This window comes from Paramormyrops kingsleyae, chromosome 9 (assembly GCF_048594095.1).
Source record: "Paramormyrops kingsleyae isolate MSU_618 chromosome 9, PKINGS_0.4, whole genome shotgun sequence".
NCBI classification, from domain to species: Eukaryota; Metazoa; Chordata; class Actinopteri; order Osteoglossiformes; family Mormyridae; genus Paramormyrops; species Paramormyrops kingsleyae.
The window spans coordinates 339455-366600 of record NC_132805.1 but is presented as its reverse complement, the minus strand read 5'-3'; the positions used below and the strand labels follow the sequence as shown (position 1 = coordinate 366600).

The 27146-nt window shown below is 44.9% G+C and overlaps 1 protein-coding gene across 3 annotated transcripts; it reads right to left on the bottom strand.

Annotated features, from left to right (window-relative positions):
* Positions 1 to 252: 252 nt before the first annotated feature.
* Positions 253 to 27146, bottom strand: znf704 (zinc finger protein 704). 3 transcript variants are annotated; one of them, XM_023824315.2, is made up of 9 exons: positions 26283 to 27146; positions 23098 to 23312; positions 16102 to 16208; positions 15458 to 15702; positions 14040 to 14140; positions 12595 to 12862; positions 11328 to 11456; positions 10175 to 10272; positions 253 to 10027 (listed from the first exon to the last, which is right to left on the bottom strand). In XM_023824315.2, the coding sequence occupies exons 1-9, from the start codon at positions 26526 to 26528 to the stop codon at positions 9916 to 9918; spliced, it is 1521 nt and encodes a 506-aa protein (XP_023680083.1). In that variant the 5' UTR covers positions 26529 to 27146; the 3' UTR covers positions 253 to 9915. The 3 variants fall into 3 exon arrangements, with proteins under 3 accessions (XP_023680083.1, XP_023680084.1, XP_023680086.1); XM_023824316.2 differs by having other exon boundaries at positions 11343 to 11456; positions 26283 to 27145; XM_023824318.2 differs by lacking the exon at positions 26283 to 27146 and adding an exon at positions 25652 to 25722.

Genomic DNA, 27146 nt, shown 5'->3' with positions numbered 1-27146 from the left:
TCATTCAGAGTGAACTAACTTCCTGGGCTGTGTTCTGACTTTGAGTCCCACGAAACTGCAGTGAAGCCCTGATATCAGATGAAACCAAAACCAAGCAACATGACTAATCACACATCCAGGCATTTGCGGATATTAGTGTATAAGCAACTCTGCTGCAGAAAAGGGACGAACAAATGGTAACCATGCAGTGCTTTACGTCGCCTGCTTCCAGATGGACAAACGCAACCTAAATGAATACAAACACTGAAAGGCTAACAGCTGCCAGTATTTTTTATTTGATTATCAGAAGCTCTTGGAAACACAGAAAAATATGAGGTCTTACACCAAAGGAAATGACAACACCTATACTTACAATAACATTATTACCATCACAGAACAACAGGGCCACAGTTTCTGTACAGTACTGACAGTTGAAACAGCTAGCAAGTGAAGTTAACAGTCATCAGTTTGGTTTCTTTATAGCAGGCTTATACAATGTATTTTATTGTACAGTATAAAATGACAATAGTCATAAAAAACAGGGTGCAACAAGTTGAAATATTTACCACTGTTGTGCAACATTGTTCAGCAAGTGCATTGTTCAGGATATACTTTAAAATCACTGAGCCATACTCCTACAACATTTGCTTCAAACCAAGGTTCTGACCGGTTTTGTGTTTGGATGTGATGTGGGAAACATATAGGATAATGCAGCCCAGTCTCAATGAGTTAAAAATCAAAAATGGTGGGCTAAAAAAAAGATGAAACACACACACACACACACAGACACACACACGCACACACACACAGAGACACACACACACACACACACACAGACACACACGCACACACACAGAGAGACACACACGCACACACACACACAGACACACACACACACAGACACACACGCACACACACAGAGAGACGCGCACACAGAGAGACACACACACATAGAGACGCATGCACACACACACAGACACACACGCACACACACACACACACGCACACACACACACAGACACACACGCACACACACAGAGAGACACACACGCACACACACACACAGACACACACGCACACACACAGAGAGACACACACGCACACACACACAGACACACACGCACACACACAGAGAGACGCGCACACAGAGAGACACACACACATAGAGACGCATGCACACACACACAGACACACACGCACACACACACTGTCAACGGGGTTCTCACATTTTGGACTGTAGAATGCTGGAAATAAAACCTTTGGTATACGATTATGTGTGGAGAGAAATATATATTTACTAAAAACCCTGCCTGAAAGAAATATTGCCATACTTGTTTTACTGAAATGTTATGATAATAAATAACTAAAAATGCTTTCAGCAAATATGATCTAGTCACAATAGTCATGGTCCCTCTAACCGTCAAATAACATTAAACAGTCAATGTTTCTCCACCTTAAAGTGAAATACGGTGCAAGACTAGATTTACTCTTTACAACCAGAAGTGTTGGATTATAAAAATACCTTCAGCCATTCAAAAAATACATATACTATCTAGTTGCCGATGATGTTAGCATGAATAATCTTTCAAAAGATGATAAACTTTGGAAAAGTTTTTTTCATGATGTATTTCAGATGCTTAGTCAACTCTTAAATGAGTGGTCTATAATGTTTTCGATTAGCTAATTTGTAGGCAATAGCATCATACAGTAAAAATGCAGCATTGGGGTGAATTTTAAATGTCAATACAATTCTGCTTTCTGAACATGAGAGACGCAGGAACACAAAGTTTTTCAGAACAGAGATTCAGCCTTGAATTACCTGTAAGTTGACCCCCTGTTTGGGTCATAAATAGAATGTAACTAGTTTGTTACAATGTAGCCACACATGCAATTATTGAGACATGGTTACTCCTTGGAGATTTTATGTAAATTGCATATGGCATGGGGAATACATTGAATTTGGAGCTGAGGGACTGTGATCTTTTTGATGGGATCAGATCCCATATCTAGGTTTTGATTGACCTGCTTTTGTTGTGGGAAATACAGGTTTGATCCTCTGATCCACCCAACACAGTCACTGTTGCACTACATTGTTAATTGTGGGAAAATTGTGCCCTGACATATAACAAATCAAGGATACATTCAAGGGGGAAAACCCATCATGGTAGAATTTACCTTAGAACACCCCCCCCCCCCCAACTTCTTAATCAATAAATTATGGAAACATAGGACCTGACACATTTTGATAGTATGTCATGGTGTTGTTTCATATAAGCAATAGAGTTTAAAAAATAAATTATGCTAATACTTTTACAAATTCATTTGCTTTCCTTAAATTCTATGGAGCATGTTGATGCATAATCGTTGGGAAAAAAAAACCTAATTACTTGGTAATTGAAAGTCATGTTAATTAGCTGGGAATTAAAATCCATTTTAATTTACCCTAGACATAATAATCCCATGATTTAACAATCTCTTCATAAAGATTTTTAGATTTAGTATTAAACATTAATCCAAATTTATGACCATTTTGCGGATCATTGTATATGAAGCCGACCAAAGCATATATCACCGAATGTGAGTCCGTGGTTTAACATATTGCTCCTAAATACCTGTTACCAGGGATGTCATTTAAATTATATGAAATGTATTTTTAAATATATATTCGCGCTAGCATACGGTACAAACAGGCTCACGGCTGAGAGCTACATTATATCAAAATACCAGCTGCGAGAAAATAACGATAAATAAACATACCATGAGGTACAAATGAGGGCAGATGTGAAGAGTGGCAACAAAAATTGATAAACACACAATCACGCAACCTGTCCCAATAATCTGACACACAGAACGGATTAACAGCAGATTGCTTATGACAGAACTACCCATGTTTCCAATGTTAGAAAGACAGTCTTACGAGTGACATCCTGAGTTCCCAACAATACCCATTCCCTACAAAAAAAGCAACCTATAACTTGCTTTTAAGTAATTGTTTTGTAGGCATTACATCATATGATACATATACCTATATACACGATTCATGCACATGCAATAGAAAAATACACTGAACTAGGATATTTGTAATATTGTAAAAATCTAGTCTGGCTGTTGCTGAGCTGTTGAGGTTAGCGTGGTCATTATTGTTAACAGTGAGGTAATCCATTACTGACACCCCGTACAGGTTTCATTGTCTCTCAACGTTTAAATCCGTTTCGAAATCCATGTTCCAACATGTGAAGACAATCATGTCCATCAATCTACTATGTAGACTTTTTATAAATCTAGTTTAAATGATAACAAACCTTTAATAAATAATAATAATAATAATTATTATTATTATTAATAGAGGATTACGGAAATGAAGCGTAATCACAGAAACCGTATTGGGAAGTATTTGCATCCAAAATCAAGACTGAATTTGAATTCAGAAATATAAAGTAGATGGTTATTTCTGTTTTTGAGTGAGCAAGTTTTGTTTCATTGTGAAACGGCACGTAGGCCTATTACACATTCAAGTATCGGGAAGATCGTTCCTGTTTGCTCGTTCAGTGGTTTGGTTAAACTCCAGGAAAAGTATAGGCCTAATTTCTGTTCAATCCAATGCGTAGCTCAATTATCAAAATTCAGTTATAAAGTTCAGTTTAAAAAAAAACATTAAACTTATTTTGAGCGGTAGACAATGGACAACCCAATGTTCTTCTTCGCAGGTACAACCATTACAGCTTTCTTTGTAACTGTAAGCATCCAAAAGCACGCGATGCTCCTTACTTTCTTTCCCAAACATTCCGACACAATGAAAAGATTTACATTAAATTACTGTTAATGACCAAAGTTCACCTAAATTTAACGATGCGGTATTATTAGAAGGGTATAGATATGAAACAACGTGAGACATAAATAAAACAGAATTTTAAGCCAAATACAACATTAATACAATTGTATAGCGTATCCTTACGAGGTTATTTTACATTTTTAGGGATTGCATTTTGCTATGAAAACCGGCCGGTAACGGAAGCACGATAAACACATTGTACCTTGCTGAATTAGCAACATCAATCGTTTAAAAACTGGTAGCCCACTCAAGATTTCCCAATAAAATCCAGATGTGGTAACACAGCCGACGTATTGCATTCATGCATGTCCAATAACAATATTACATTTTTAAAATGGATAAGTTGGTACAGAGATACTCGAACGATCCAACGGTAATCGGCAGGTCTCGATGATAAAGTAATGGAAGAAAAATCCGCTGAAATGTTTCCCGAGAGCCTCCTCAAAACGTAAACGGAGCTTCTTCAAACTTCATTACGTTAATACACAATGGTTTGCATATTTCATATTAATACCACCGGGTTTTGAGACCTTGTAGAAAAGCACTTCATATCCGCGTGGATTTAAAGATTAGTCTATACGTATTTTACATTTTAAAATACATTTCAATACCTTCTCTCAGGGTGAAATCAGTGTCTGAAAAGAAATTAATTCCCCAAACAATGCATCCTTGACAAATATATCGACAATCTTTTCTTTTTTTGCATATTAGGTCGAGTGGAAAACATAGCATGTTATTGGACATACCGTGATGCTATCTGAGTGAAACAAATATAAAAAAGAAACAGTCTAAATACGTTTGAATGCATTGCAACCAAGATATGTACGTTGTCTTTCTTACAAGCAAACAAAAAACAAAAGAGTTTGTAACAGCCTGCTGCCCAAGACAACACAAAATTGAATATGTGGTTTTTGGTGCCATAAAAGCCATTTTGACACATTCAGATTTTGTAATTCAAAAATGCAACCGGAGTTTAGAAGACACCAAAATACACAGTAGTACCTCAGTTCTCGAACTCATTAGAACTCGAATTTCTTAAGTGGAACCAACCAGTTCTAAAAAAAATTACCTAGAGCTCGATCTGAATCTCAGAAGTCAAACCGTGAACGCCGACCTAAAATAACTAGTATGCGCGGGGAAATGAGTCACGCAGCATGTCTCTCAGCGGAAACTAAGGGTAAAGCTTCAGTCTCAGCCTCGCATTAGCTGTGATAGCACCGTGCATGTTTACACTAACTGAATACATACATTTAGACAGTAAAAATACATTTAGACAATGATAGACAGTAACAGTAATTATTATTATATAATAAAATACATTTAAAAATAAAGATTTCTTATTCATTATTTTAATATGAATAATAAACCATTAATACGTTTAATTATAATAATATTGTTGTGCGGAGCGGGGACAGAACGGAGACAAAGGCGCAGACGTCAGGGTATTGGGGAATAAGGGGTTTAATTACAGGTAAGGCAGGCAAAAGGCAGATGGACAATACAATGACCGGACTGGGGAAACAAAATGAAACGCGGAGGAAATACAGAGGACTAATGACAACAACCAGAAACAACTGATCACATGGGGATTCCACAGGGGGTTAACGAGGGGGCGTGGCACACGGAAGGAGCGGACGATCGGGCAGGACACATTGTTTGGATACATTTATTTTCTTACTTTACAAATTACGAACTTTTTAGGATTCGATCTGGAGTTCTGAACGGATTAAATTCGAGTTCTGAGGTACCACTGTAATTTCCATATAGGCCTATAATATGTCTGTGAGGTAGGTTCTCACTGGTACTTGTTTGCTTGCTAAAAATGCACCTATAGGTTTACCTTAAATCTCCTTTGCGCACTTCAGCAGTACCAGAAACTGCCCCTTTATATTATAATCTTTAAAATATATTTTAGAAATTGTATAGAATAATTAATATGAGAGTTCACTTGTGCATTGTGCCACAGGGATGAGCAAGGCCCAACCATGTCATACATTAATAACATTTTATATGATCTGTATCTCAAATGATTGATCTCATTGAAGTCATCCCTTCTATTGTTTTTTGTTTGTTTGCTTGTTTTGGTGTTTTTAAATGGAGAGTCATGTCACTGGTTTCTTAAAAGAGTAGATTGTCCAGTGAAATTTCCAGTTACATGACCTGTGTCCTGGGCAAAAGGAAAGGTCTCCAGTTTACACACATAGGCTACATGAGAGCGTACCGAAGAAGTACAGAACTGAAGAGGGGTGGTTTGAACACACGCTAAAGTATAAAAGGAACGTGACATTATAGTGACAAACATACGTTACTTGTGTTTCAAGAGACAGTCAAGGAGTCAGGGTGCGCCCGCACTCTGCCGATCCGGTGGACGCTAAGACACGGTACCAGACAACACCAAAGGCACAGTCTCCTACGTATCGCCGTATGGTCCTGAAGCTAGCGGGGAGGGCGGTGTTCAATAAAGCCAGTGAGCACAAATACTGCAGAACAGCAGGAGGTGAAGGCAAACATACCCTCATTACAACCACCCCCCAACGCCAATGCCATAGAAAGAGTCCCCATTGTAAGATTATAAATCGGGAACCACTTCGGTGGAAAAAAGCCCAATTAAATCACCTTTACACATCTCACGGCCACGTATCCCCCCATTGCTTATTAAATGCTTTTTAATGACGTTTGCGAAATGCCGCGCGCCGGGGACGGCGAGCGCCCAGCTACATGAGCTCTGCAGAGGGGAACGGGGAGCAAATTAGAAGCACAGAGTTTTCAAAGCGTTTCTGCTTTTAATGAAAAACTGCTGCTGAGGAGAGAGACTGTATCCCCGGCTTTACCGAGCGTCCCCTCTGTGAACCATGCACACATTTCAGGACTTCAGAAAAGGCTTTGGGACCTCTACTGAACGCAATAACACGGTGCCTTAGAATAGATGAGCCTTTGTACACTCAAATACTCCTTTACTACTCATCTCAGTTATGTAGCTTTTATTCTGTTTCTCGTGTTTTGTTGGTATGGTAACTCTTAATGGAAATACTTTGGGGGGGAAAAACTTAAGCACTTCAATCACCCTCAAAGGTCACAGTGATTTCCTCTAGCCTATGGAAATGAATAATTTAATTAATAACATTATTGCCAGGACTCTATGGATAATTTGAAAAGCTTATTAATTATTCATTACTTTTAGTATTTCTTCTAAATTAAATTATCAGTCATTAAACCTTTGTTCAATTTCCTGATCATTTCAGGTAGGATTTAAGATATTCAGAAGCTGTGAGCACTGTTCTGGATAGTCTGGTCGCATGAAGATTTAATTGATGTCATTTAATATTCCTGTTACGATCACAAATCTTGTTTATGTTCTGGATCATAAACATTGGAACTATTAAAATGCATACAGATAAACATGCCCGACAACAAAACGTTAATTGCCAGCATAATTTTCACTGGCACCGGTTCAGAATATACTGATCGCTTTATTAATGCTACAACAATAACGGGACTTCCTCCTGCCCCCTTCTCAGTTACGGGAGTGATCATACTCCAGTACCAATTATAAATACATCGTTGAAGCCTGCACTGAAATTGTGAAAGTTGTGCGTGAGATCGTTGCTAAAGTCACGATGATTAATCGGTAGTATTGCTTCATTTATTCTACAATTAATCGCTGTCATTTATGCTATAACCATGATGGGTTTATGGCATCTACCATAATACTGCAAGCAAAACAGCCTTGCATCAAAATACTGACATAGGGGATCACAAATTTGCGGCGCGGTAATTGGTGTCTGGTGAGGATCCATCATTAAAAGAAATGCTCAACTAAACATCAAGTAATCTTTACAATTAACTTGTATCGCATTTCTGCTTAAATTATTAGTTAGGCCTATACTAACGTGTGTTGGTAATACGCTATTCTTTTATACGGCTATTTTAAAATTCTGATAATTTCGTACATATTCATTGCAAATTTTACATTGAAAGTGTCATCGCATGGCTAAAAAGATATAGGGAGCTGTGCAAAAATGGCCGTATAATGACTCAGGTTTAAAGAACAGAAACCTTTTCAGCCTGGGCGCTACCACCGACGCTCTAATTAAACCAGAGGACCGAGCGCTCGTCCATTGCAGCCAATAAAGGATTTAAAGCCCGCCTCATTATACACGCAACATTTATCCATTAGTTCGTACGCTAGCAAAAACCCCACAACGCTTTGCAAAAAGAAAAACGCGAAACAAAAATGACACTAACAGACTCGAGAAGACAAATGCACCAGTTAACACAGCAGATTCCTAAAGGGGGCCTAGCGACATGCAGGGCGGCCTGCGACCGAGAGGAATCAAAAATGGGGGAGCTTGGAGATCTCGCGGCCAGTCGGACCGGAGCCCTTGTACAACTGTCTCAATCTGAGGAATTGCATGGGAAATGTAGGAAAAATGTAATCGGCCACTGGAGTAATGGAATTCCGATGACTGGGGGGGGACAGAATGCATTTTATTTTTTGGTTAAAGTGCAAAGTATACACAGGTAATCGGAAAGAAGGTTTTCAAATGCAGTTCATCTGATCAGTTTCTCCAAAATGTCAGATTTATTATTGTTTAGTTGTTGCAGATGAGCCCCCCACCGCCTTTCCACATTGTGCGTTACCGCCTACACGGCCCGTGAAAATGAAAAGGCGAGGTTACGGCCGCCCGCTGTTCTTCACTACATCATCCGCCTTACAAGCGAGCACCTTGACCAGCCTGAAGCTTTGAAAAACACTCCTGGTGAAATATATCAGCTCAAAGGTACATAATTTACAAAATATTTTTTAAAAAACAATCGCATCTAGCAGATGTGCAGTCAGATGAACGCCGGGTTAATTTTGTTCATTCCTCTCAGCCCACGTTCTCCAGTATTTGTGCTTCCTGATTTTTTTGTCCCATACTATTCCTGTTTGACTCTCCACCCCTTTGTCATTAGAACAGGAACTTTGGACCATGTTCCCAGACTAACTACCCAAGTACAGGACAAAAAACACACAGCATCACTGCTGAAAACTGGGGGGTTGTTTCACAAAAACAGGTGTCAATAAGTCACCAAGTTTCATTTTTTTAAATGTTATTCTACACGTTTCTTAAGATTTAGTAGAGGAAATAAACACAGAGACACACAGCTTACATCTTTCAGTTGAGAGATTAAAAAGTCAGTACATCTCGGAAACATAAGTTTGTTCAGCTGGTGAATTTATTTTTAAATCGCTGTCAAGACGGAAATAAATTACTGGAGACAGAAATATACCTTCCCACACAAATGGGACCTTTTTTGTGATCAGCTCTGACACTGCCTGGTAACGGACTGCACGCCTTTCTTAGCGTATCGATTTTTGAACTGTCAGCGTGTTGAAAATCAACGCACAGCCATGATGACAGCGAAAGGGGGGGGGGGGGGTGTGGAATAAAAACAAACTTTTTTGGTTACAACAAGTAAATATTCACACGATGAAGACCAGTGACTACGGAATCCAGCTGTATATCCAACGTAGCTGCTGGTTTAATATTGTGTCCCTGAAACAAAAAGGTCTTTATTAATAAACACATATATAAAATGGCATAAAAAAGTCTCCTTTCCTGTGCCCCTTGGTGATAAATAACTTGCTCAAGCTGGCAGAAATGTACTGCTCCGGGTTCTCCGTCTTTGCCGACGTCCGAAGCAGGCGGACCCTTGGGGCTTCACCGCTGCTCTACATTCTCCTGCTGACCTCGGCCGGAATCACGTCGTCCCCTATTCCCCCCCCCTTTTTTGCCAAAGAATTCCCAAAAGAAGTGAATTTAAAAAGTATCTTCAGGAGTTTTTTTTTTTTTCTTTAATCCTTTCCTTTTCCCTGTTATAAGGTCAAAAAAGTATTCTCTGTTGACAGCAAAAAAGGAGGAAGGACCATCTCCACGGAAAAATGGCATCAGTCAAAGCTGATCGATCAGAGGCAGAATGTACGTAAATAAGCGAAACAGAACCACCGCCACATCACGGCTGAGTTCTGGGTGGGCGGAGGCCTCACACCACGAGTGCTCTCCCTCCCCAGGGGTGGATGGTCCGCTTGAACTCCGGGCTAAAAGGATGGCCTCGCCCTCTCAGTCCACGAACCTCTGGCAGGCCTTCTTCCAGCGGCAGGCCGTGCACCACATGTCTCGGTTCTCCATGCCGTAGACCTTGCGGCATTTCTTGCCTTCGCCTCGCGACTTCCTGTCAGGCGAAGTAGAGAGGTGAACCGGTGGGTGTCTCTCACACACACACACACACACACACACACACACACACGTCCGTATTGCACGGAAGACACCAGCAAGTCACGAGATGTATGGAGGGTGCCATGGCAGGAAAGGGCGGTACCTGAGCAGGCCTGTTGCCCGTGGGGGAGACGCGAGGATGGCAGCAGCTGGGGGGCGCTGCTCCGTCGAGCCCTTGGTCTGACTATGAGGGGGAGATGCCTGCCAAAGTGACCAGAACACACACAGTCAGTACTAGGGCTGCATGCTATTGGAAAAAATAAAATCAAAATAATGACATTTGTAATGTATGCGATAAAATTGCAATAATACAACAAAAAGCAGTTGAAATTTACCCAAAATAAACTATAGCTAAACAGACCTTATCTACCAATAGCCTGTGAAGTCGGTGGTGTTGCCTTAAATTCTGCCAGACACAAAGGAGTGTCGACAAATCACTTGCCTTTGTAAAATATCGTCTATACGGAATCCAAAATACTTTCACGCAGCAGAAGGCCAATGCCTTTTGGTGACCAGTTCGTGTTCGTTTTTCTCCTTTTCACTCATTTTTGTTAAAATTCTCACAAATGCGCTACACAGTCTGAGTGAGTCTGACAGCAAGGACGAAAATTATGGCGATTGGCTCTGGGTGCACATACAGAGCTCATGCAAATGCAGCAGCAGGAAAATTTTAGACTTTTTTTCTTTTTTACTTTTACTAAATAATTTTAAAAAAGAACCATAATTAAAATTGCAGAATTTGCCAAGTAGAAGTATTTCAGCATAATGTATCATCCTAACCCAGGTATCAGCATCCTTGCAATGAAACAAATGGAATTGCACAACGTGCTGTGTCGATATTAATATAAATCGCATATTATGCAGCCCAAGTCAGCCAAAAGTAAGAGGGTCCTACACCTCAGCCCCTTGACCGCATTTAAAATCAGTCAGGCAGTCAATCCTAGGCGCATTTCCACAGCACCGTACTTTGGGTACTTCAAGGTGTTGGTTTTCCACTGCCAGTAAAACCAGTACTAGTGCTGAATGACATCACAATGCTAGGTGGGGTATTTTGTACTGAATTCCAAAAATGGTTGTAGTTTATCATTCAGCTGGATGATGTGCAATATTAATACTAATATTGCATGTTGTGCATGTGCAATTCTCACATTGCTAGTCAGAGTGAGATCAGGCATTTGCATACCTCCACATTGTACAGCAGTCTATTGAAAGACCCCCCCCCTGCAACTTGCACACTACCCCCCTTCCCGGCAAACCTGTGCTGCACTCACGGGGACGCCTGTGAAGGTGACAGACGGTGACTGCCAGGAGACACTGAAGCTTCCAGGGCCGGTGCTGCTGGGGCTGAAACTGGTGGAACCAGGGATGGTGACGGGGGCGGTGGCCTGCAGGGGGCAGTGTGGAGGCATTCACATGGGGCCCACCTTAGAACCTCGCTCCAAAAACGGTCATGACAGTGCAGAACAAGTTAGTAAATAAACAAACAAATGGATAGCAGTGCGTCGGGTTCATTCGGAGTTCAGCAGGATCCGGCTGCATTCTGCTGGCTTGTGTTCGCGTTCCCGCTCCCCAGCAAAGCTGTCCTCATGAATATTCCCCCGAGCCGTCATTAAGCACAAAGACCGGGTGACACTGCACTCCGCTCTGCTGCAGGGACACAGAGCTGTGCACTGATATCGGGCCTGGGATTAAGCCTCCTGAGCGGGCACGCTTAATAAGCCGCTGAATATCAGATGGGGGGGGGGGGGGGGCGGCTTGACGGGGTTCATGCATATGTTTGCCTGTCCCTTGGGGAGACACCGTCACTGAAACTTTCCCACCCTGTCTTCCACAAAATCCGGCTGTCAGAGTGACGCGTGACTAATGGAGTTACGGTGCTGAGGGTTTGCAGCAGTGTGCAGGCAGAGAGGCATCCACTTCATTTAAGGGATGCAACAGTCCAAAACCAACAGGAAAACCAGGGGCGGAGCCACTCTAAACCAACAGGAAAACCAGGGGCGGAGCCACTCTCAAAACCAACAGGAAAACCAGGGGCGGAGCCACTCTCAAAACCAACAGGAAAACCAGGGGCGGAGCCACTCTCAAAACCAACAGGAAAACCAGGGGCGGAGCCACTCTCATAACCAACAGGAAAACCAGGGGTGGAGCCACTCTCAAAACCAACGTTTAGCAGATGCATTCGCCCAAAGCAGCATTATCATTAACAAAAACAAAACAAGAACACAAAAACATACAAAAACAAACAACTAAACAAAAGCTATAAATAGTGCTTCCAAAAGTAAATAAAAACAAACATCACATACTTTCCGTTGGCGTTTTTTAATACTACAGTTTTACTTTATTTTGTTTAGCCTTAGGAGTTATGAATAAATCTTGATAATGTCTTGGGTTCGATTTCCACCCTTGACTCAATGGGGGTTTGCGCAGGTCTCCCATCTGCCTTTAAATTGCCAACAGGGTGACCCCTGCCTTACACCAAGTGCCCCCCCCAAAGACCCTATACTCCTCGAGAGTAAGGACTACCTGGTAGGCGTGGTCAGTATGGACGAGGTAGAGCGCGCTTGGGGCAGAACGACTCAGCGGAGTAGACAGCTTGCCATCGCCCTTGGTGCCGCCGCTGCCCCCACCTCCGTCAGGCCGTCCCGGATCGGGGGGCGGTGGTGGGGGGAAGACAGGGCGCGGCAGCGGGGACAGGCCGCACAGGACATCGCTGACGGAGTCCGTGTTGAGCTTGATCTCCGTGTAGTAGAAGTCCTCTTCACCATCACTACACTCTGACTCACAGTTACGCCTGGGTGGGGGGGGGGACGACAGTGGATATGGATATAAAACCAGACACATGGATGGACGATGGAAAATTCATGCATAAGGCAGGCATTTAAGAGAGAGGAGCACCTGAATATGGCTTTCATGGATGCATTACAAAACCATAAGTTGTCCCCTATTGAAGCGCTTTGTCCCTTTGCCGGCAGAGCATGAATGGGTGGGGACTGTCATGTCAAATCGAGCCTGACAAAGTTCTTAATGAAGCCTTTATCCACGCTTTCTATTTCTATAGATCACACTGTTCTGCGTAACAGCATTGTTTGGCCTCCTAGGGATCGTTAAAACAGCCGTAACCGTGGCGATTCGCCACTGCCAACCAGAACCAAAATAATCATAATGGGATTGTGTTTGGCAATGCAAATGTGCTCCGTGACCTACTGTGCCTCAGTTAAGGGGAAGGAAGCACTCTGACAGCCGCTAATAGAAATATAACATACATAATTCATACTATATATCTAATAACAATTTCTGTAGATGACCTGCCCAAGAACATCCCTGAAATAGCCCCACTCCTCAGTGCTACTCATCCTCATCATTACTCCCCAAACAGCCCCACTCCTCAGTGCTACTCATCCTCATCATTACTCCCCAAACAGCCCCACTCCTCAGTGCTACTCATCCTCATCATTACTCCCCAAACAGCACCACTCCTCATCGTTACTCATCATTACTAATTTACATAAATGATATTGACACCAATACATACAGTAAACTGGTGAAATTTGCAGATGACACCAAGGTGGGTGGTGTAGCAGATACTGAACTAGCGGCTCATCATCATGGCCTCCTCTCGTTTGTATAGTTCTTATGTTCTTATTACTCCTCAAAAAGCATCACTCTTTGCAGCTGCATGTGGACTGAAGGCCTGCACACTGCTATCATGCCCAGGGTACGACCTGAGCGTCGGCCAGAGAGGGAGCAGCCGACACCCTGAAGGACTCCAGGTTCACATCCCTATAGCGGCCCTGCTCCTGTGACCTGGAGCGAAGGCCAGTAAAAATATTCAGCTGTATAAAAGAGTAAAATTATAGTTGGTTTGGACAGAAGCACCCACTTAGCAATTAGATGCTGGAAGAACTTAGAGATGATCATATGAATGTGAATATTAACATTGCAGAGACAGACGGAGCCAGGCGTCCTACCACAGGTGCGTGGTGCGGATGTGTTTCTGAATCCCTGCCGCTGTGCCCAGAACCTTCCCACAGTTCTTCCACAGACACTTGAACATCACCTTCATGGAATTCTGCCAAAGAGAAGGGGAGACAGGGGGTTTGCTGGGAGGCCCGGGAGGATGGTAACTGGAGATGTTGAGAAGCAGAGGTCGGAGGTCTGGAGTCACATATCCTGATATCTGAATGCCAACTGACTGGCATCCCGATTTGTGGAAATGAGCCTCAGGGGCACAAATCACACCTCAGGCCCACTGCACCAATCAGACTCTCCTAAAGTGGCGGTTAATTCACTCGGCAAATTCGCTTCTTGTTACCCCACCTCCCTAAAAAGCGTCCTGATGAAATGCAAGCAGTCAACTTCATGTCGCTCATGAAGTTTGTCTATTTGCCATTCAGGACCCCACACTGTAAACAGGCTATGCACTGTAGCTGCCTGTGAAATTGCCTGCATAGCATCGTTATTGTACAATTAATATTAATTACAGGGCCAACGATCAATTAGTATGAGAACAATATAAAAGTGGCCCCTACCCACCTGAATCACTGATCCAAATGAAATTAAAATGGATTAAAAATAATAATTAAAATATAGCATTAATGAATACCACAAAAATCAATGAGTTATATTCTGTCAATTAATTGCCGATGCGCCACTGCTCATCCGTGGAGCGGCCGAGGTGGCAGAGAGCCGTAGGAGTAGGGGAGCAGGACAGAGAGGAGACGCAGTTCCACGCCTCAGAATCCACCCGCTGGCTAACGGCGCCAAATAGCGGAAGCAAGAAGCCCGTGTTCTTCATTCATGGGGATGAGAATGGAGGGGGGGGCGCATGGCGCCACACGGAGCGCGGTAACAAAGGGCGCCGGCTGGACCCGGCACTCGCCGCGCCAGCAGACAGTACCTGGGGCTTGCAGCGGGTGTCATCATCTCATTTAGAGCCCGGCGTTTCCGGATCAGGCGAAGACGACGTCCCGGTGGGGTGGGGTGGGGTGGGGAAGAGGCGGCGGCTTGCTTCCAAGCCCGTCCCACGAGCCTCCCCCCCACCCCATGTCGTTTAGCCCCGTCTGAAGCATTACATCATCGTAGCAAGCCAGCTCCTTCCTCGCAGACCGGCGGGAGAATTCAGGCGGTTTAACAAGCCCTCTGTGCTTCTGCCCCCCCCGCGGGTCTGAGGAGGGGGGGGCAGGTATCGTAATTAATGTAACAGGCTCTGCAAGACCTCGTTTTGTCAATCGGTATCTGAAACCCAACATGGCAGCACCTGCTGACCATCACCAGCAAAGCACTGACCATCCTGATGAGAGCCGGCAGGGGAGTGGTTATGATATGCTTACAAGACGACGGCGACCGGTCAAACACGCCCGAGGCCACGCCTGCGAGTCCCGCCCACCTTGCGCTTGCGGGGGATGGGCTCATCGAAGAGCAGGCTGCTCCCGTCTGGCTCGTCCAGGGCGTCGTCAGGCTGCCCCGTCACCGCGGGCATGCGGAAGGGCTTGAAGCTGTCGGCGGACAGGGGCGGGGACGGCGTCGACGGGTTCGACTGGTCACTGGGGATGCTCCAGCTCCAGTACCCGCTGCTGCTGTGGCTGGACGGCGTGAAACTGCCTGCATCCTTCCAGGATCCGTTTGAACCCTCTGCAGGAAAAGCAAGATACAGCCACTTACATCCTGGGGAAGCGCCTTTGATGAGCTCCCTAGAATATTCCGGACGGTCATCATGTCATGAGCTATAAAGCACTCCAACTCCAACCTGAAACAGTGTAGTAAAACATTAAAAGACCACAAATTTCATGTTGGTCCATTAGGGCAGTGTTTCCCAAGCCGGTCCTCGGGGACCCAGACAGTCCACGTCTTTGCTCCCGGTAACACGGAGTGTCTGTGGGTCCCCAAGGACCGGATTGGGAAACGCTGCATTAGGGAGATTTGCTGGTCCCAGACCAAAAATGGACCCGCCTGCAATTCACAGCGCTTTGTTTTCCTGAATAATGAGCCCACTGGCAGCCAGAAGCCCACCCCCATCCGCGCGATGCTCACCGGTGACTTTGACTGGGGGGCTCCGCACCAGGGGACTGGTGGACAGGCTGGTCAGCACCATGGCAGCGGTCACCTTGTCCATGTCCACTTCCTCTTCCTCCTTTTTCCTGGGGGGGGGGGGGCATGGGGCATTTTAAAAGGCCGTTAGGAGGCGGGTTGCTGGGTCAGGAGGACACAATGTGGGCGAGGTGGTAGCCATGGCGACGATGCTCAGCGAGAATATCCTGATTACAGTAGCATTTATATCAGTCAAGTATGACAATGAAGTTTTACTTCAGCTTATTTTCTTAATGGCAATAGAATAAGGGCAAACTTGTTCAGCCTGATAAACCCTTAAAGTACTAGGACTGCCTCGGGCCATATAGCCCCCCGCCACCCAGGGGGCAATTGAGGGGGGGCATGGATACCCTGGCAGATTCAAGGCACCCAGCACTTGACAGGGACCCTTGAATATGAAAAATATGTAAAACAGAGAGGGGCCGAAGGTGACATTTTGTCTGGGGGCCAAGATTTTCTAGATACACCCTTTTCTAGATAGAGGCCTTAACAGCAGAGTGACCCGGGAAGACTTAATCAAATAGCCGCTGAATAGCCAGCCTGCAAAATATTATTCGGTGTCAACAACGGTCATCCAGAAAGATTTACGGGAAGGGAATGACTATGTAATCAAGACTAATAACAATAAAACATCAAAAACAAAAATATAGAAAGATTTTTCCTTCTTTGTGCATAAATATACAAAGGAAATCTACATACATAGCATAGAGATAATTAACAGTATGACAGGTGACTTGATACAAATGATTCAGATCATTAGGAGGGCACAGTTTCTCAGAACAGCCACAATGCAACCTGGGAAAATAATTGGTTTGTAAAGCAAACCTGTGAATAATTAGGCTTTGCCAAACATTGAGGTCCAGTCCCCGCTGCAGACGGAGCACCAGTCCCCACCCTCCTCTGGGCCACCCGCCTCCATTTCGCTCATGGCAGGCGGTCCTGGACAGGCCATTTGTGCACGCCACCAGAGCTGGATGCGGCGGGGGGGGGCATGGAAGCCTGTGCCGCTCTGATGGGCACAGTGTGCCCACCAGCCCCTGCGTCACCCCACACCTTTCCCGAAGGCTGCAGAGAGACCCGGCTATGTCGTGGAGCACAGCCACGGGGATGATGGCTTGTGTCCCCCCCCAATGCCCCAGCGTAATTTCTCATCTTCAGACGGTGCTAGAAGGGCCCACTGCCGCACAAGCCGACCTATTTATAGCGTATGACGGAGAGCCCCGCCTCCCCATTGCGTCTGCGCTCGCTTGCTCACTCGCGGACTAATACCGCTAATTATGCCAGAAGTTATTTAGCCTGGGGGGCGCAGCGGAGTGGAAAATAAAAATAAAGACCCCTACCAGCTCCACTTCCGTACATAGAGTGTACAGCTGTACCCTGAACTCCCAGCTTAAGGCTGAATAGTGCGGCCGATCTGTCCCAAATGAAAGGAGCCCCACAAACGAGTCATTAGACATGGTCTCATGCCCGATACTCTGACGGCATCCTCAGTACGACTGTAGCATAGCCGTCGGTCTGCATTTGCTGTATTTTGCAGAAGCAAAATCGCCAAACAGAATATATTTAAAGACAGTTCCTGACAGAAAGTCAGGCAGATTACATCACTGTCTGTGCCGAAGGAGATGGGATTAAAGAAAAACAAAAAAAACCACGAACGATAGAAAATAAGAGGAAACAGTGAAGTCCTGCAGGGCGAGGCAGGCAACCTGGAGGCACATCTGACACCGCCGACGGGAAGCAAAACGGCAACGGAAGAAAGAAAAAAAGGACGGGGCTAATGTTTTCTCTGGTGGTGTGCTGATGGGGGTGTCAGCGGAAAAGGAGGGGGAAAATAAATAAATAAAATGGAGGATGACGACAAATAGGCATGTGGGCGAAGCATGCGGCAACCGTGTCCCACCTGAAGGGGGCGCTCAAATGCACTACAACAGGCATCTTTATGGACAGCCCCTCGTTTGACACACAGAAACCATTCACAGCACCATGTTCAGCTTTGTGGTGGGGGCATCACAGCTCCCATAGTGGGACATGAAAACAAACAGGAGACGAGGGGGGTGAGGCGGGAGGACGAGTGACGGATGCGGGAAGCGTCATGGAATGCTGCGTCTCGCAGGTATTTTTACCAAAATGTTTGTGACAATGGAGGTGATTTATAACTGCGTGTGCGTGCATGTGCCCGATGCAGGGTCCCCGTGGCCAGTATGACAGGCAGCCACTGTCACGGGACGTGAAGGAGAGCATCAAGGAACGAGCAGCAGTGAGGGAGGCTGCCGCGGCACCGATGAGGTCATCGTTTTAGATGGACCAATACAGCAAAGCTGGAAAGTGCAGAGGAACCTGGACCACGCCCCTTTACTAGCCCCTCCTACTCAGTGACTCCTCCTCCTTGTTGACCCCATCTCCTATTTACATTTCCCCATCACTGACCCCCTCCCATTCAGGCTATAAATGTTACAAAAAACCAAGCACTCATTCATTCTCTAACAAAAAGTTCTCTTGAAATCTTTATAAATATTTTGCTTTTAGAACAATTTTTATTACTACCAAAATATTTCTTTTAATTCAATGCAAGACAGCATGTGACCACAGGGTCATGCCCAGACAGAGTGGGAAGCAGATATGCAGGTTTACTTTTCCCTCGCTCTGTCGGGAGGCGAAAGCAGGAGGAACCGATCACCCGCAAATGAGGAAAAACAAGGGAGTCCCCCCCCCCCCACCAACCCCCTGAGATCCTTCAGCAGCCACTCTGTTGTACAAATATGCAAAATCACAAAAAACTGGGAGCCTGGTATAGCGAATGTTTACATTTCATAGTCATACGTGCAGCGCCACCTAAATGTTCCGCGGGCCCATTTGATCTGCATAAAACGATGAATTAAAATGGAGATACGAAAGCAGAGACGCTCGCAGAGTCAAACTGACACACAGAAGCGGAAATGCTCCAGAAATACACCCCAAATCCATCCCCAGCTTCTCCTTTATGGAGGCCGTAAAGGCCAAAGCACCTTCTCTCACCGACCATTAGAGAGGCCACATTTTCACGTTACCCATCCTTATCCACCCGATCACACCCAGATGATCTTAAAAGGGACCTCGAAGGGGGGGGGGGGCATTTTTAGACGCTATTTTATTTTGCTGTCATAACAAAAATGTTGGCTGCCGGGCAGCTGAAGTCTCTCCCCAAAACGCTCTCCGGACAGACCGCCCACTTCCTGCCAGATAATACTTATGGGCGGAGCAGCAAGCCTGTCAAGTGTGTGGGCAGATAAGCTGAATATCAATACTGACACACGGTACGGTTCCACACAGGCAGAGCCCGCGACCACAGGGGCAGGTCAGGAATAGCTTTATTAGGTGGTTAGCGCAGCTCTTTAGCTATTTTCTTAAAGCCTTCTCTTTCACTCGACCCCTGACTAACGCTAAAGGAATCCAGATCAGCAGCTCAGCTCAAGGGCACAGCAGCTGCTCCCCTTGATCTTCGGCCGGGTCAGCAGGCGGCCACAGCGCCACCCGCTGCCTGTTTCTTAACGCGCCATGTGTAGGAAGAGTGAGCGTGCACAGAGCACCGGCGACCCAAGACCAATCTGGTCTCTGGAGGAGCACTGACGGGTGCGGCAGCCGCCTTCGCCGAACTGGGAGGCTGCCCCCCTCCGCACTCTCAGCCCTGACTACGTAGGGCCACCCACGGCGGTCACTGAACGGGGGGGGGCATCGGAAAGGGGAAAACGGAACATTCTAGGTATGACTCAGTTTACTAAAAAATGAACATGGGATAGAGCGCCCTCTTCTGATTTTAGCGTCAGGAGACCATGAGTCTATTACGATGACGTATTTTCATTCTGTTTTTTTTTTTTTTTTTAAATAAATAAATAAAGCAGCTTTAAACTAAAATCATGATGAAGGATTGTGGGAAAATTATCCAGCGGCATGACAGGGAGCCAGCGGGGGTCATGCCCGATGTCAGCTTTCAACGGGAAGCTTCCAGTCGCATCAGCAGCAAACTCTGCGCCGCTGGATGGTTCAACACTGGGCAAACTGTACAGTCCAGCCGCATCGAAGGAGAGGACGTGCAAAAGGCATTTACCTGCATTTAGAATCTGGACCTTAACAACAGTCATGCACACTCATGGAAGGATAAACATTAATGGAAAGTATGGGGCCGCTGAAATTTCGATGCGGCGTCCCCCCTATAGGGGAGGTCGGGCTACTGAGCAGAAATGCCGCATTCAACAAAACTCTGCCCCCGTCAAGCCTGGGCTGCGCCACCCACATGGACTGATGGGATTACATCACTGAGGTATGGTCTGAACCACCTAGGTGCCACTTTAAGGGACCCTCTACAAAGATTCAGCCGCCTTCAAAAAGTGTGATGCGGACGAAAGCGAGATGCCAAAATAGGGCGGTGCGAGTCCTGCTAGGGGCAGCTCGCCGTCGTTAACCGTATCATGGCAACAAGGTTTCCGCATGCCACGGGCGGGTGATGCCACATGCAGCGGCGGGGCTGTTTTTAAATCAACTCTCGCATTCGATATGGTGTCCAAAACATGCTACCGGTCCCTAAGAACAGCACAGTGCAGAACAGCAGCAGACTTACAACTACACCGATGCTGTTGTGCTTTTCTCAGAAACGGGAAAGAGAAAAGCCCAAAGCGAGGAAAACTCTTTTGATGTGCGTTTGAGGAAGTCAGTCAGAGACCATGTCCAATCTGATAAGAAGTATATGGCTGGGGGAATAGCAAGCTCTAATAAAACTCATTGTGGGACGGCTGGAAGGCATCCAAGCCGGTGGATCTGGCAGCTCTGCAGAAGAGAGAGCTTTTCAGATGGTAATCACATGTTTTCAAATTAACAGCCCCGGAGTCCAGACCGACATTATCTTTAGCGAAACGCTCAGCAACTCTGCACCGGTGCCGTGTTTTCAGGGGAACGAACACCACATACATTCCGGTTACGGAAAAAGGAAAAAAAACACGACAATGAAGTGAATGAAATTATGGTGTATTAAGGGCCCTAAAATATAATTCCTGAAACTTATTACATTGGTTAGAAAATGAGAAAAAACTAAAGAAACAACAATACTCTCAATCCATTTCATTTGCATTAATGTGGCAACAAAATGGACTTTGATGGAGGTGTAAAGAACAAACCAAAAGAAAAACACTGAAGATGCAGCGCAGGAACATTAAAGAGTCACGAGTCAGAGTCGCCACATGCTGGGTTTGAACCCCATGGATGTAACAGTACAATTTCTATTTCCACTCCTGAGTCTCTCAGTTGCAAACTTTCAGAGGGGCACTTTAATCGACATTTCGTGCTGTCAGAGTTAACTCGTAGAGTGAGATTTGGTCGTACAATGACAGTGGTGAACTGTAATTCTGTAAGAAGGAAAGTACATTGTAATCCTCGATGCTTGTCGACCTTTGACGTTTGCGATCAGTCTCGCTAGAGTGATCCGTCACACTAAGAGGTCTGGCCAAGTCATCGAAGTCCTGCCAGTCTCAACTGGTCAATAGTTCTTTGGTTAACAGTGTGAGCAGGGTTATGCAGTTTAAACAGTCATGGAAGTATATAATACTGTCTTAAGGAAAAAAAAGAACTGAATATTAAAGGAAAGAATGCTACTTTGAAAGAATGGATGTGAATAATGAAATCTATGGGGTCCTGTTGACTATGTTATTTAGGGAAAACATTTTATACAGCCAGCAGAATAGCATACTACTAATAATACATAATATAGCCATATTACTCAGCAAGGGGGTTTAAGAATGTAATCCATAAGGAATAGGAAACATAACGTGCATTAGCAACAACTTGAAAAATCAAACTCAATCCGCCCCAAAGGGGCACAACTTACCAAGCAGGAGTGTTTGTTTGCCAGCCTAAAGATGCCGTTGTGCACGGCTGTAATGACGCTATGCAGCCCCAGCAGATGAGGGGTCACTGGGCACTGTAATAATTCTACTCAATACAAACATTTTGTTGGTGTTTTGTCTGATTGCACCAAAACAATTAGCCTGCTCACAGGTATGTTTGCGATTCTCAGGTTTCATTTTACATTAATTTGGAATGTCTTCATTTCCATTTACAAACACCATGTCATCTTAAGGTTTATTGAGCAATAAAGAGACTGAAGACAAGAAGAGAAAGAAAGACTGCGGCATCGGGCCGGTTCCTGAAAGAAGACAGATCAGAGCCAGGCAGCCAGGTGACGTCATGGTCATAGCCTTTGGGATTCGGTTGCCAGCTCCTGTAATTGCAATCCGTTCCTAACACAGATCCATTCTGCAAATCTTTGTCACCAAATGCATATATTCATTATATATACATATGTTCATATAATTCAACATCAAAAATAGAGTCAGTGTTTGATTATTAACAATAGCTCCAAGCTGACCACTGTAGTCCAAGTGTTGACGTCGAACTCCGGGTAAAACGGTTTGGTTCCGAGAGCGATTCCTGGCAGACGGCACATTCCTGACTGCAGAGCTGAGATCATACCCAACAGCAGCGTCTACAGCTGTGCCCTGAGACGCAATCATACTATACGGCACAAGGATACCTCAAACAGTAGCCAGAAAATGGTCATATGAATGGAAGCTGGGGGGGGGATGGGACCAAAACACCCCCATCCATATGTCATTCATAATGTAAGATACCGATTGGGGGGGGGAATTAGCAACCAATACTTTCAAACTGCTGCCTTGATTGGTTGCAATGATCTCTTGTACTGCAAGAGCAGCTATCAGTTCATGACTGTTTTACGGCAGAAGAAATGCAAATACAATGCAACAAAGCAAGATAAACCTTACGTAATTTTTAGACATGCAATTCATATATTCAAGAAGCAATACAAGTATTTTTCAGTTCATATAAAGTTATAAATACAGAACTGGCTGCGTAAACACAGACAACGGGAGGATCTGAAATGGAGAGCGTCACCTGGTGTGAGGAACGTCTATGCTGGAGGAAACCACCTTGCGCTTCTGCTCCAGCAGGGACACGGACCGGGTCAGCTCCTTCTCGGGCTCTGCCGGCTTGTCGCCGAGCCCTGGCGGGTCTCTCGTGCTCTCTGCCGCCCCGTTTCTGGGCTCCTTCTCTCGGCATTTCATCGGCATGCTCGCCGCTTGGCTGACATGCCCATTGCATGAGCTTTGCTGCAAGGATTCATGGGAAAAAAAACTGGCATTACAGATGGCAAGACCAACTTTACTTTAACAGCAAGCACACATTATCCAATACAAAATACAGTGAAAGAAAAACCCAACGCGTTCACAGAACCTCAGGACTGAAACAGCCAAGGACTGTAATCACCTGTTGGTGTGACCTAATTTCTCGATGAAACTCAATTTTCTCCCAAACGGCTTAACAAAATATCACATTTGTCATCCCCGTTTGATAAAAGTTGCATTTCACATTCGCTAAAAATGGACACTGGCCCCAAATAAAGAAACCGTGAGTCTGCAGCAACAGCCCGGCCTCTGACAGCATCACGTCCGAGCAGCTACTTCAACCTGGTGACCAGAGGACAACGAGGTCACTCTCAGGACAGGCGCTGCCTGCTGGCAGCAAATAATGGACCCGAGGCATTTTATTAAGGCGGCTACACAACGTCTGATGAGTGTGTCATCAAGGCAGACATTCCGGGCTGCTGATGTTAGCGCGCTCTTTGTGTAGCTAAAGCTACGTAATTGGTTCAGTTACTTTGATTCATTTAGCTTGAACCGCTTATACACAAGTACTTCATTTTTGAATCTTGTTCACGACCCGGCTTCCGAGTTCCTGTGTCAGGAAGAAATATCTTCGATGAAAAAATGGCTTTGTGAATCAGAGGATGATATAGGGCACAAGCTGCACTCTGACATGGCACACCGTTAAATTCTGTAATGAACATAAACCTCACTGTCACCGCATTCCCTGCAAAACTGTCAAATACGACAGTGTACACTGCTACAGAAACGGATCAAAACTAGATATATTCACACATCTAACAGGCAAAGATCACATATTAAACATATTAAAAAGCAGATATTAAAATGCATAAACAATTAGCTTAAAAAAAAATGTGAGAAATCTCTGCTATACTATTCTTTGATTGACATTAATATATACAACAACGTGTGCATTATTTGTGACTTAGTCGCCAATACCCCGCACTGTCTGTGAAGAATTTACATAGATGTACAAAACATCTTTGTAACACCACCTCTGTCCAGACAAAGACTTAATACCTCCATCACATCTTTAACACAGAAGCAGCCATTGATGAAAATCCTAGTCAAAAATTACTATCCTTTATAAAAAAAAATGCATTTGTAAACAAGCAGCATTTAATAACTGACCTAATAACCATATTTACAATCAAATGAAATTTGTGAAATGCACAAAAAAAACTCCTGTACCTAGACTTATGTAGTGGGCTTGCCCCTTCATTCAATAACAAACATACAGAACTGCATAACAACATTAATCAATTTTGTGCATTACTGCAGTAGGCGGGAGGCTACGGGAAAAAACAGCCGGCGATGCGGTCAGACAAAAGGATGCATTCATCTGACCGCGGGGACACGAAAGAAACAGCAAAACAGTTAAACTAGATGCTGGCGTGACTTTAAAACGCTGCTGCTTTGAAGGTGATGCCGACGACAGGCTGAACAAAACAATAAAATAAACGACACACGGTACTTGGGCACAAGTTGAAAGTATGACTCCGTACATAATTTTAAGTGTCGAGAGCATCCTTTCAAATCGTAAAAGGCGGTCCAAACGACACTTGAAAGCACATAATACCTTCGCCGGGTTGCAATGTGCAAACAACTATTCCTGTAAAGCCAGTCGTACGTTGGGAGTAGGTGCTTGGTAGCGAAGCAATAGAGAGATTACGTATATTATCATTCATTTTTTCCATTCTGTTCATCTGCGTGCTCATAAAACAATGATGTGCAGTTTTCCAGGACCTCGCATACTCGCAGCACTTGAAGGGTTTACTTTAGTCAACAGGTCATGCCTTTCCCTCCAGCCGCTTCGAGGGGCATACAGACAAAAGGTACTTCGCTTCTTTTGTGGATAAATAAAACTGAGGTCCCGCTAAGTGTGACATCGCAAAATGTGATACCATGTAGAAATAATGATGCCGACAATAGCCAGTCTGTGTGAAACCAGAAGTCTGGAGACCAAATGTCTATAGAATACCTATATTTTGTGTTATATTCGTATGATTTTCTAATTTCACAATGCCATTTCGTGCCTTCCAGTATTAAACCATTCCGATTCATTGGATTTAGGCACGCTCGCTTCCCATTTAATTATAATACTTAATGCACTTTATACGTCGGCAAACATTCAAAACAATTATATAATCTAGTAGGTGTAAAACACCAATATCACAAATTCGATAAGCCCGTTCCTGAATGTGAAGCTTGCTCAATATACACCTTTCGCGCACAATTACTTGTTCGGCGACTGCATTAATAAACGACCGGTGTTCGCCTCTTACCAGGCTGCATCTCTGCTTGGGCGATAAACAGCACACAATAACCCCGGCTAGGCAATGCGGTCATGATTCTTTATTTTTAGTGAGGAAATTACATCATCGATTTAAAAACACCCGACATGTTGGTTATAAAACCCACCACGTTGTGTAGCGGAAAGCGGCAGCATCGCATTCCGAGATTAGGCGGAAAATGACGGCAAGGGGCGGCTGGAGACGAGCAAATAAGCGGGCTTTACCCTGGCGAGGGGGCAATGTGAAAAATGCAATGCATGCGGCAGGATAAGGCTCCACGGCGTGGTGGCTAGCTGCAGAGAAAACCTGGCTAAGACGGGGTAATGCACCGTGCACATGAGCACGCCGTACGGTCTGACATACCTTAACTAAAACCAGTCCCTCCAACAAAATAACGGCACAATGCATGGATGCATTATGTTTCAAAGACGTTTATTCGTCATTATAGCCGAGAATCGGCTGGCCATCGTGGGCTGCACTGGACAAAAGACTAGGAGCTGGTATAAAAATACACTGCTGCACACGGCGTGCGCGCACTCGAGCCGTCCACGGAGCAATAAGCAGGGTGACTCATTACTGAAAATACAAAACACACACAAGCCACAGTAAAGCGATCACACACCTTCAGGCTGGATCTCAGCGGTCCCGCTGCAGGCGTCTGCTCCTGGCAAACGGCCGCGTCGCCTTCGAAATACTCCCTTAAGCTGCCCTCTTGCTTCAACGCCGCGCAAAGGCTTTGCCGGGGTCCCATCGGAGCATCCCTGTTTTCATGTTTGACAGCATGGACCACCCCCGGGAGCAGTGCCCCATCGCCGGCACATACCCGGCTCCCAAGGAGAGAGCGCTTCACCAGTCGTCGCGAATGCATGGCGTTCTCTTTCTGGATTTGCTACCCTTTACGCACAGCTGGAAAGCATCAAATGCTAATATTTTCCAATGAATGTTATGAAATTGGAGCAGATAGCAAATAAAAAAAAAATGTGTATACGATGCGGTTAGCTTAGCTACAGCACGCCGCACTATCCATTCACTATATACTGACTGCAAGCAAAAAAAAAAAGAAAAGGTTGGAAGAGAAACCGTAACACGCTTAAAAACGGCAGAGCACGTTTTCCAAATGCGCGTCCATCCAGTTCATCCGACCGGCTGCCTATCGTTATTCTTTCGACCTGTTTGTTTTTCTATCCGTTCCCTTGGGCTCGCAAAGACACGAAAACATGGCACGGATTATATTTATCTCGGACCGAAACAGCCATTTCAGAAATTGTGATCAGCAATTGCTGTGCAGTTAGCCGACTATTAGCGGCTCCACCGAAAAGCAGAAATATCCCCGCTGCTTTTTCAGTCTAGAATAACTGAACGAAAATATCACGCAGAAAAATAAAAATCACTAGCGGTCTCCAGTACAGCTCCAATTCCACACCGAGCTCCACTCCACCGGCGCGTCCTCCAGCTAGTGCCCGAACCGGCGGAATGCCGCCCGTAA